This window comes from Plectropomus leopardus, chromosome 12 (genome assembly GCF_008729295.1).
Source record: "Plectropomus leopardus isolate mb chromosome 12, YSFRI_Pleo_2.0, whole genome shotgun sequence".
Lineage (NCBI taxonomy): Eukaryota > Metazoa > Chordata > Actinopteri > Perciformes > Serranidae > Plectropomus > Plectropomus leopardus.
This window is the reverse complement of record NC_056474.1, coordinates 26,283,118-26,294,194: the sequence shown is the minus strand read 5'-3', so window position 1 is coordinate 26,294,194 and position 11,077 is coordinate 26,283,118. Positions and strand designations below refer to the sequence as shown.

Genomic DNA, 11,077 nt, shown 5'->3' with positions numbered 1-11,077 from the left:
AAATCTCTAATACGACCCTTTGTTGTAAAAGGACAAAGCAGTGCGCTGTAAAATACATCTTAACATGAAGCCAGTGTATCACCTCAGCAATTTGATGACTCATCTCATCATCATAGACCTCCATTAAAAAAACACTCTGGATACTGGATGTCAGCAATGGTGCTCTAAATGGATTTCAGTGCAATCTTTACCAGACTGTTTCAGATCACTACTTTAACTAAACTGTAAAAAGACCAGGATGAGTATTCTGTCAAATTCTGTTTCATGTCATTTTCTAATAAAAATCAGTTTTCAGAATCCTCAGCAGCACCAACTTTTCTTAGTGTTTGTGCTCAGTGTGTGTGTGTGTGTGTGTATGAGAAGACGACGCTTAAATCTACTTCAGCATTTATTCACAAGCAAAAAGACCACAGTGTTTTCAAACTGTCTTTTGTACTGCATGGGTGCCTGCATCAACTGGTCAAACTCAAAAAAGCCAATGTGGGTTTACAAAAAAAAACATCTACAAAGGAATTAGAACGTCCTTTTTCTCTCTCTCTCTCTCTCTCTCTTTTTTTTGTTGTTGTTTATTGATTTTTTCATTGTTGTTTGCGCTGGCCCGGGAGCGTGGGAATTCAGATCTCTGTGCTGAAACATGGTTAGACGGTGACGGACACCTAAAGCGTTGGCACTCAGCTGGCCCCATGACGACAGCGACTCATGACAAGGAGGAGAGGTGTATGCAGGGCCGGTGGAGCGTCGAGCCGCCTCTTAGCGCCAACACAAGGTGGAGCACTGAGCCTCCCTGGATCTTGTAATCTGCAGCTGTTTTCTCATCATTCCTGAGAGCAAAAAAACGCAGGAGAGAGATGGTTAAGGGAAGATTGGTGGAGAAATAAAAGCATCTCGCAGCTACTACAGAGCATGTTCATGATGTGGAAACTCACATTTGTTTTCCACTGTAGATGAGTCTCTGTTGCTGCGGGGGGATCCCTTCCTTCTCTTCCACCCTCTCTTTAATTCGCTCCACCTTCATTTGCACAAAAAAATGATATATTTACACATGATGTGATGCCTTGAGTTAACAATATACATGTTTGTGTGCTTGTGTTATCTCACCTTGTCTGTGGGCTCAATGTCGATCTCTATTTCTTTTCCAGTGAGAGTCTGAAACATAATGTTAACATGATCACATCAACACCAGCTTCAGTTTCTAAAAAAAAAAATCACACATCAAGTCTGCAACGCATCTTTTCAATCAACACAAGGCAGAAGTCTCAGAAAAAAAAGACCTGTCACTTCTTATCAGTGTTCGCCCATGTTTGACTCAGTTCTTCAGATTTTGTTACCATCTGCTGTATATTTCCACTGCAAATGTTCTCAACATGTGCCACATATTGTATTTTGACAGCTGATCACAAAAAGATTGCCATTTAGCTGTGGATAACTGTGATAGCGAGGGCTGCCACAAATACATATAATCATTATTGATTAGTCAAGCCAGTATTTTTTCTAATATATACCAATAGTAGGAGTGGGAATCACCAGAGGCCCCACAAAATACAATATTATCATGATACTTGAGTCACAATAGAATATTAGTGATTTTTAAAGTTTTCAGTATCACACTCATATTGCAATTTTTTTGCCTTTTTAACGGTCTCCAAAGAAAAACTTTTGTCAGGATCTGTTTTATCTAATGAGATAAAGTTTTTCATCTATTTATCTCAATTCAGTCATATTTATGACAGCTTTATGTATCTAGTGAACTAAAAAGGCAACTGACTTTATTGTTCTAGTCGGTTACCAAAAGTTTAATTTGCATTTATAATATCAATAATTTATATAATTAAAAGAAAAAGACACTTGGTGTCCTTTTATCAACAGAATATCGCCACGTAGAGTATCGTGATACTATGCTGTATCGTTTTTCCCCACCACTACTTAATAATTGATAAAGCATTTAAAAAATGTAAAAATAGCAAACAGCAAACAAGAAAGACATTGACTTAACAAGAATATAAAGCAGAAAACAGCTGCAAATCTCGTCAGTGGAGAAGCTGGACCCGGAAACTGTGTTGCACTTTGTTTATTAATCACCCCAAAATAGCCGATCCTTTATTTTTTTTTTGGTCGATCGACTATTCGATTAGGTTAAAAGATTAATCGTTCCAGTCCTTGTGATATCAGAAACTGGTGGCCGGTGGGGCACCGACCCACCATCTCCTTAAGCGTCACCGAATCTGAAGGGTCGCACATTTTGATATAACACCGGTGCAGGATTTTGGCTAACCTGCTGTGGCTGCATTTAGGTTAGCAAGCTATCAAATCACACAGCTACTGAACAGCGAGCATTAGCCAACGAGCAGCGTGTTGGTCGCTTCTTGGTAGCTCAGTTCAACACTGTACCAACAAGCAGGTAAATATTTCAATCGGATTTCTCCTAAATAAGTTACATGTGAGTTGGTTTATAATAACTTACAGCCCCCCGGCCCAAAAATAAATTAGCGCACCGGTCAGTGATGTTAGCGGGCTAAAGCAGCTACGAGCCGGCGGAAAAGACTGACCGTGGATTAATCGGTGGACTTACCTTAACTTTGATCAGCATCTTGAATTAATTATATACTACAATTCCAACTGATATGAACCGTTTCCTGATCAAAACACTTAATATACTGGCGAATTATAACCTACTTGTCTGGATGACTTGAATTTACTTCCTGTGTACACAGCTAAACGCTCCGGACACGATGACTCTCAGTCGCACAGAACAGTGGTTCCGCTGCCATCAAAAACAAATCGGTTGTCTCTAAACTCACTGCAACTATCACATGGAAATATTCACATACTTTAGAAAAATGTTGCAATATTCCTTTGAAAAAATGCATAATTAGGCTACCAGTGAAATTATACTATAGTTAAATTATGAAAATAAGACTATTAGCAAAATAAAAGTACACTTTCATAGTTGGCTACCATTAAGTTATTGGATTACTACTAATGCAGCAACATGTAAGTATTTTAATGATGTAGTTGGTCAAGGAGCAAATTTGACCTATTATTTACAAACTCATCATGTTATAGGCACTGTAGAGTGTAAATATATCAAGAAACTATCTATTAAATAAATGCGGTAGATTAAAGATTAAGATTTGTTTTAGAATGTAGAATTTAAGTAGAGGTGGAAAGTAAAATAAAAGCACAAATTAACTGAAATTGTGCTTAAGTTTGATACTTGACTGAACGTAGGCCTATTAGTTTCATTCCACCTCTTCTGGTAGATATTGACAAAATGAACACCCTGCATTATATGAGAAATTGTGAGGAAGAAAAACACCCAAACTTAAGTAGACACCGACTAAATGTGGCCTCACACAGATGGTAATCACTCAGCTAATTTGGCAGGAAGTCTACTAATTGTGTCACCTCCAATGTGCTCTGGATCATTCAGACATGGTGACTCATCTCTACCTTAGTGTGACAATCTTGGCTCTTTTTGCAACAACTGTTGCTAATGCAGGTATATTTTTGTGTGCATGAATGTGTTATGTAATCAAAAAAAAAGTTTTTCATGAACAGAAACTGAAATCATGAGATTTCGTTTGCAGAGATCAAAGTAGACTGTGGGAAAGACTCAATAAGTATCAAATGGAGGATCAATGCGGAGTTGGTGCCACATGCAGCTCGTCTCTTTCTCGGGAGCTGCATGCCATCTCGGTTGAACGTCCTGCCCAGCGGGGAGGGGGAGGCACAGTTCAACTACCGGTTTGCTGACTGCAAATTTAAAAGACTGGTAACGTAAACTCTATATTTAACTGAAATCCCTGTCAGGCTCTTTAGTGTCTTTGATAAGCTGTTTTTCCACAGATGAAAGGAAAACGTCTCCTCTATCAAAATGAGCTGACTTACAGGCCGCAGCAAAAGTCAAAACCTGCTGCCTTTGTGTATCCCATTGAGTGTGTTTATAAAAGGTAGGAGACTCCTTTTGAATTAAATTTCTAGTTTCAAGCTGTAATGCGTGATGAGAAAACACTCCCATTATATTTCAGACCTGAAGGCTGGGTTCCCCCTTTCCTGAACCCTGGGTCAGGTGTCTCTGAAGGCCGAGGCGGGCTGGTGTTTCACATGGCACTCCTCGATGGTGAGTTCTCTCACAACCGAATAAGCTACAACATGGCAATACTGAAATACAGGGTTCCCACGGTCATGGAAAACCTGGAAAAGTCATGGAACTAGTAAGAACCTTTTGAAAGTTTTGGAAAAATATATGGAAAAGTGTTGTTAAATGACAGTAATGTAACATAGTGGTGGATTTATTTTCTGTAGCTGACAACGTAACAAAGCTCACGTCAACTTGCAACATTATTTGGATGTTCTGTTTATTTGTTCATCACTAATTTTTCTTAATTTTCTGCCCGTGTTGTCACTCCCTTCACGTATGCCCAATAGGCATGTTAAAAAATTTTAAGCACTTTTGGCTTGGGTGATGGAAATGCAGCATTAAATGGCTGCATTTATTTTTTATTTTACATCTTATTTATATCAACAAAACAGAATTTGCGTTTAGGTTTGTGAGGCATGGTTTTGTTGTTGTTGTTGTTGTTTTAATTATTTATTTAATTTTTTTATAGAAAACTTTAAAAAAAATTATTGTCTTTAAAGAAAATGTTTGGAAGGCATGTGTTCTTTAGAAAAAACTGCCTTTTTTATGTAGTGTTTTTTTTTTCTTTAATCTTTGATGTTTTTGTAGAAACTTTAAAAATAGCTTTTTTATTTTTTGAAAGAAAATGGGGGTTTGGAATGCATGTTTTTTAAAATTTATTTCATTTAAACCAAAATGACACATTTATCACTACAAGAAACTGTAAAAACAGAAATTATTGATGGATTTTCAAATTTCCAATGGTCCATGAGCACGGACTTTGAATCTTTATGTTAAAAAAAATGCCGGGCCAAAAAAAAACAAACTCAATGTTCCTGAAAAGTCATGGAAAAGTTTGCTGTTTGTCTAAATGTGTGGGAACCCTGGAAATACTTACAGCAAGCCTTTTACTTTCCCCTACAGATCAGCTAACAGGTATAGCAAAGACAAATGTCATCCCCCTGGGCTCCTTCATGCCAATATGGGCGGCAGTGGAGCAGAACTCCCATCAACCTTTGCTGCTGCTCATGGAGGAATGTGTGGCATCCACTTCACCAGAGCTGCAGACTGGCAGCCAGGTTTACCCCATCATTAGCAATAAGGGGTAGGGTTCACACTATGATTCGTCTCTCTAATGACTGTTTTCCAAAGTCTTATTGTTGATCTAAGTTTAAATTTTCTCAGGTGTCTTTTAGAGAGCATGACGGCAAACTCTGTGTTCCTCCCTCGGTACCACTCGTCTGCTCTCATCCTTTACCTGCAGTCCTTCAAGGTTGGACTCGGAGAGGAGGTGAGAGAGTAAATGGTGATTGTAATACTGAGCATTTGGTTCCTGACTCATTTTAAATGTATTTTTCTGTGCTCCTCAGGTGTACATTCATTGTAAACTCGTTGCATGGGATCCTGAAGCTCTTGACGAAAGCAAAAAAGCCTGCCACTACGTCAAGGAAAACAGGAGGTAATACTGCATTATGGGAACAATCAGACATATTGGAAAATCGGATTATTGGCTTTCAAGTTGGGATTTTGAGAAGATCGATACCACTGATGTCATGTGCGCTTGGTGTAATGCAGTTTGAGCAAGGATGTGTTGGCTTATTTTAGATTAACATAAAAAAAAACCAAAAAAAAACAACTGTACGAAATTAAAAAAGGGTATCTCTTGAAATATTAAACCATTTCTTAATTTAAATTGTCAAAGTGCTTATATAAAACTTTAGTAGGAAATATTTAACTCCACCACATGTATCTGACAGCTTTGGCTACTATTACTTGCTCAGTGTTTCCACAAAAGAGACCGTAGTCAAGCTTGACATGACATGTCTAAAGGGACAGTTCACCCCAAAATCAAAAATACATTTTTCCTCTTACCTGTAGCCCTATTTTTCAGTCTAAATTGTTTTTGTGTGAGCTGCTGAGCGTTGGAGATATCAGCTGTCGAGATGTCTGCCTTCTCTCACTATTATTGGAACTAGATGGAAGGCAGCTTGTGTTGCTCAAAAGGCAAAAAAAAAATTTCTTGCCAGAAATCATGACCCAGCTATCAAGATAATCCACACGCCTTGTTGTGAACAGTTTTATAGGAACTATTTTCTTTTAGCAAGCTTATACGCCAACCGAATCACCACAGAAGGAAGCGTGCATCAACCCACAGACGAGAGGCTCGCTCGTTTAAATGTAAACATTAATGGCGTTGTCCTGTCTGAGCTGTAATGTTATCTAGCTCAGCGGTGCTATTTGAGCTAGCTGTAGATGCATGCTTCCTTCGATGGCTGGCAGGTGTAGTTCAGTAGAAAGACAATAGTTCCTACATTAAACTGCTAACAACAAGGTCTGCTTTTGTTGGGTTTTTTTTGTGTCTATAAAGTCAACGCCATACTGATATAACTATGATCTATGATCGCTCCTGTCTCAGGTGGGAACTGCTCGATGACCCTTTTCAGAGCTCCGTCTGCAGCTGCTGCGATTCAACCTGCAAGTTACGCTCCAAAAGAGGAATTGAATCTGGTATCACTTTTCTGCCAACTTGGGCGTTTTTTTTTTTTTGTTGTTGTTGTTTTTGTTGTTGTTTCTTTTTGTTAAGATTCTGCCTTTTCCACCATTAAGTCATGATCTTTTTTTTTTTCCTTGTCAGAAACCCACAGCTTTAGTCACAACTCTGTGTTGGGCCCCCTGATCATAAGGGATCCAGCTGACTCAGAGACCCACAATGCATCAGTGGTGTCTGTCACTGCAGCCAATTCTGATGGGTAACTATGAGCAATAAAGGTCTTTGTCTTTATACTGCAAGTTCTGCTAAACAAATGACGTGAAGTAACATTATCTCAACAGGAAGCCCAGATGATAGAGTCGATGATCATGCAAAGCAGAGGGGGCCGGAAGAAGATGTCCTCAGCCTCCTCAAGATATCCCCTTTACATGATTGAGTTAGTGTTTGCAGATGAATCCATCCTGAACTCTCTGTACCAATAAACCTGGTGTAAACTCCTGAGACTCCTAAGATTTTACTCTCATTGCATTTTTCTTAGCTGCATTTTCACACAGTCATCACAACTCCAGGGACTGATAATAAAATACAAGTGTCAAGACCTTAAAGTCCCAGTCACACATGTCTTAATGTGAGCGTGTCCATGTGGTAAAAGGTCACAGCCTGTAAACTCATAACTTCTCCCAGTTTATTGCAGAAATTTACCATTTATAGACAGTTTCAAGGCAACTGACACACAATAAACCTAAAAATTTGACTTTACATTAAAAGAAGCTCCTGAATTATTTGTGAGGCTAGACAATACATTTTACCATTAATTAAAATGTGGCCTTTAGGTCTTTAGACCCATCTTTTATGCGGGCCACGTGATTTAGAGGATGTAGCCCCTGAATTGGGTCACAGCCATTTTTCTTCTGCTGCATGCCTCCAGTTTTATCTCTAGCTGCAAATCATGACATAAATTCTGATATTACACACTGAGGAAGCATTGCCAACGATCCTGTGGGTATCAGATTTAAAACATGTCATTAACTTGGTATAGATATTGCCAGTCAATGTAATTTCTTTTAATAAAGAGATTTTGGCTGTTATTGTCAGCAGCTGAATACAGCAAAGTTTTTTTTACTCTCTGGCCATAATAATAAAATCAAGAGAGACAGAGACCTAAGTGTTTGCATGGTAAAAAGGTGACTGATAACAGCAACTTCACACTGATGTAACTGCTTAAGGCAACAACTTAAAATTCATCCATCCAACTATTTTTGCCTGTTCGTCCAGGGCTGCATCGTTTTTTCACAGTTGAATGTATATGTATTCCACAAAACATATTATCTATTTGGTTTTTTTTTTTTTTAGAAAAACATGGCAGGTCAATGAGAAACTTAACAAGAAATGTTAAATGTTTAATATAAAATTAAAACAATTAGTTTTCTGGACATTTTTTCCTCATTCTACACATTTCCTGGTCACCTTTTACTTTTTTTTACTTTTTTTTTTCCAGTTTTGGGGATATTTCTTGCAATGCTGCTCATAATGCTTTTCCTGTGTTTTTGCAAGAAATTAAAACAATTTAAGGCATCTTAATGCTGCAATAGACAATTCATGAAGATCCAGGTGTTACAGGGTTAACATACTGCTGTCAAAGCTACACCACATCGAGAGGAAATGGGTCTAATGTGTGAATAAGTTGCTCTCCCAGCTGTAGTTCATCCGATGACTGCTGCACCTGAGACTGTAGACACACAGCAGGTGAAAGAGATTTTCCTGATTAATGTCTCTTCAGCCACAAGTAATAAAAGCACCCACGGTGTCAGCAGCAAAAATTCAGTCATGATGGCTTTCTTTTGGCAAGGTGCACTGCTTTTGAGCCTGGCAGCTGCCGTGTCGGTATATGCAGGTAATGTTGTCAAAAATGCAGGACTTTTAGTGTCAATTTATCATTTTTAACTCAAAGTGTTTGAGTAGAACCTCTGAGGTTTTTGTCTTGTATCCCTCACAGACATGAAAGTGGACTGTAGGCCAGATTTTGTGACGGTGGTGTGGACAGAGAGCAGACCTCAGGCTGATCCGTCGCTCTTTCGTCTGGGTAACTGTTTTCCCACCAGCCTCACAGCCAGGGAGGCTGTTTTCAGTGTGGATTTCAATAATTGTAACTTCAGGAGGATGGTGAGTAGCAAATATTAACCTGTATCTGTAAGTCCATCACATTTTCTACAGATTATATATCTCTCATATAGGTTACTGGGGATCAGCTAATATACACAAATGATCTGACCTACACTTCCTCTCCTGATTCTCACATTCTCGCCTTCACTCACCCCGTTGTCTGTGCGTATGAAAGGTGGGTACTACTTCAACATTAATCAAGTAAAACTAAGTTAACCATATATTCTATAGTTACTCAGTCTGCTTTGTTTTGTGCAGGCCCAAAGACTGGCCCTATCTGATTTATGACCCAGTGTTTAATACATACGGTCATGGAGATCTAGTGTTCCACATTGGACTAATGAATGGTGGGTGTACAACATGACCTCACTGGAAATGGCAGCTCTCAGCGACTCTTGTAACCGTGACTCATCTCTATTTACTGCTACAGATGACTTCTCAGGCCCGGCTGAATCTACTAGCTTTCCCCTGGGCTCCTTCATCCCTATCATGGCTAGTGTGGCGCAGAAGACCCATCAGCCCTTACTGCTGCTGCTTGAGGAATGTGTTGCTGCTTCCACACCCGAGCTGCAGCCTGAAAGCAGCATATACCCGATAATCACCAATAAGGGGTATTCTTGTTACACTGGCAATAAGCACTGAATCACTAAACCATATTAACTCACACACTGGGAAGTGACAAATGCTCTTTATTCACACAGATGCCTCGTGGACAGCAAGATATCACGCTCGAAATTTGAACCAAGGCAAAAATCATCCGAGATCAAACTATCCCTTCAGGCCTTTAGGTTTGCCCTTGGAGAAGAGGTAAACCTGCCTCATTCTATAAATTGTGCATGTTCATTTTAAGATGCAAAGTATGTATTGTGGAGACTTTTATGCTGTTCGACTTCAATTCAAAACTCAATAGGTGTTCATCCACTGCAAACTTGTGGCTTGGGATCCCAATGGTCTTGACAACACCAAGAAGGCCTGCCAATATTTCAAAGATCATGGGTAAAACCTTTTTATTGTCCCTTTATTTTTGCATAAGGTCTGTTATTCAGCGTTGGCTCAGTCTTCAGATGCTGCAAACAGAATCCAGTTTAAGCACTTGCTTGTTTGTTTATGGATTCATTTGAATTCTTTATCCGTAACAACTGAATTTACTGACACTCTTCTTGCTTTCCATCTAATCTTCATGAACTCAGCTGGGAACTTCTGGACAACTCTGCATACAGCAATTTTTGTGACTGCTGTGACTCCACCTGCAAGTCCAGGAAGATAAGGAGCATAGCATCAGGTATTTGCACAGCCACTGATAGTAAACCTGTCTCATTGTACCGTCCTAAATGTTTGTTTTTTTTTCCATACAGGGAAGCATGGAATTGCACAAAAAGCAGTTCTTGGGCCACTAACTATCACTGATGTAAATTCCTGAAATATCCTCAAGGTGAGCATGTTTACATTTTACATTGCAATATATATTTAACCTCAACAGCTATTTAAACTTTTTTTTTTGTTCTCCCAACAGGAATGGATCCATGTTGCGAACTGGTTCCTTTAATTTGAACTGGGTTTTTATTATTGGTTTCATACGCTTTCTTAAAGCTTAGTGCCTGTCTCTTTGTATTTCAGGTTGTAATGTGGCCATTAAAGATGTATCAAACCGTCTAACTTGGGACGCTCTCAATTTGACTACTTTTGAGTTTGCTGTGACCCTAACTAAGATGCGTTGTGCACTATTCAAGATCTTTATATCAAAAACTGATCTTATTCCTGGGTAAAACTGCTGAGAAGCACATATCTTGTCAGCAACTTCATACACAAGAAGGGCTTAACAGTGCAATTTATTTTATGTAACCCAAATGTATATCTGAACATGCTGACAAAGAATTTATTCCCAAGATGTGGATACTTGGTTTCACTCATTTGTGTGAGGGGCTAATGATAACATCCTTAATTGTAGTCAGGGGAAACTGTGCATGGCACTGTATACCACAAAATTAAATTAATTGATCCTCATTTTTTTTTATTCTTCCAAAAGGTTTAACTGAACACTTTTTTTAAAGGGATAAATGGGTTTCTTTTACCAAAATTACATGGACAATGATTAGCAATAGCTTGCCTTAATGCACTTCACCAAACTGACCCCTTTTTAATGTTGCATCCATTGTCCATGTTTAACATCGCTTTTGCTCACCTTAAATTTCTAGCTGATCCTGAGTTTGCAATCCACCTATCACCCCCATCCACACCAGCACAAATACTAGTAGTTGACTAAAGAGCATAAGCTTAATCATTAAGCTGAAGGGTGTCTATCT

General features: G+C 38.9%; 3 protein-coding genes across 4 annotated transcripts; 2 read left to right on the top strand and 1 right to left on the bottom strand.

The window, feature by feature from the left end:
* Positions 1-375: 375 nt before the first annotated feature.
* On the bottom strand, positions 376-2,845 carry nedd8l (NEDD8 ubiquitin like modifier, like). Its single transcript, XM_042497339.1, has 4 exons — positions 2,570-2,845; positions 1,099-1,146; positions 927-1,009; positions 376-821 (listed from the first exon to the last, which is right to left on the bottom strand). Exons 1-4 carry the CDS (start codon positions 2,585-2,587, stop codon positions 698-700), a joined length of 273 nt encoding a protein of 90 aa, XP_042353273.1. The 5' UTR covers positions 2,588-2,845; the 3' UTR covers positions 376-697.
* A 543-nt stretch (positions 2,846-3,388) lies between these two features.
* zp3f.2 (zona pellucida glycoprotein 3f, tandem duplicate 2) lies at positions 3,389-7,112 on the top strand. 2 transcript variants are annotated; one of them, XM_042498500.1, is made up of 10 exons: positions 3,389-3,499; positions 3,588-3,772; positions 3,847-3,950; positions 4,029-4,120; positions 5,045-5,225; positions 5,306-5,411; positions 5,491-5,579; positions 6,537-6,628; positions 6,756-6,870; positions 6,953-7,112. In XM_042498500.1, exons 1-10 carry the CDS (start codon positions 3,433-3,435, stop codon positions 6,963-6,965), a joined length of 1,044 nt encoding a protein of 347 aa, XP_042354434.1. In that variant the 5' UTR covers positions 3,389-3,432; the 3' UTR covers positions 6,966-7,112. The 2 variants fall into 2 exon arrangements, with proteins under 2 accessions (XP_042354434.1, XP_042354433.1); XM_042498499.1 differs by having other exon boundaries at positions 6,936-7,112.
* Positions 7,113-8,401: 1,289 nt separating this feature from the next.
* On the top strand, positions 8,402-10,427 carry LOC121951997 (zona pellucida sperm-binding protein 3-like). The gene is made up of 10 exons (XM_042498501.1): positions 8,402-8,505; positions 8,608-8,774; positions 8,846-8,949; positions 9,033-9,121; positions 9,205-9,385; positions 9,476-9,581; positions 9,685-9,770; positions 9,965-10,056; positions 10,130-10,206; positions 10,288-10,427. The coding sequence occupies exons 1-9, from the start codon at positions 8,439-8,441 to the stop codon at positions 10,192-10,194; spliced, it is 957 nt and encodes a 318-aa protein (XP_042354435.1). The 5' UTR covers positions 8,402-8,438; the 3' UTR covers positions 10,195-10,206; positions 10,288-10,427.
* Positions 10,428-11,077: the final 650 nt, after the last annotated feature.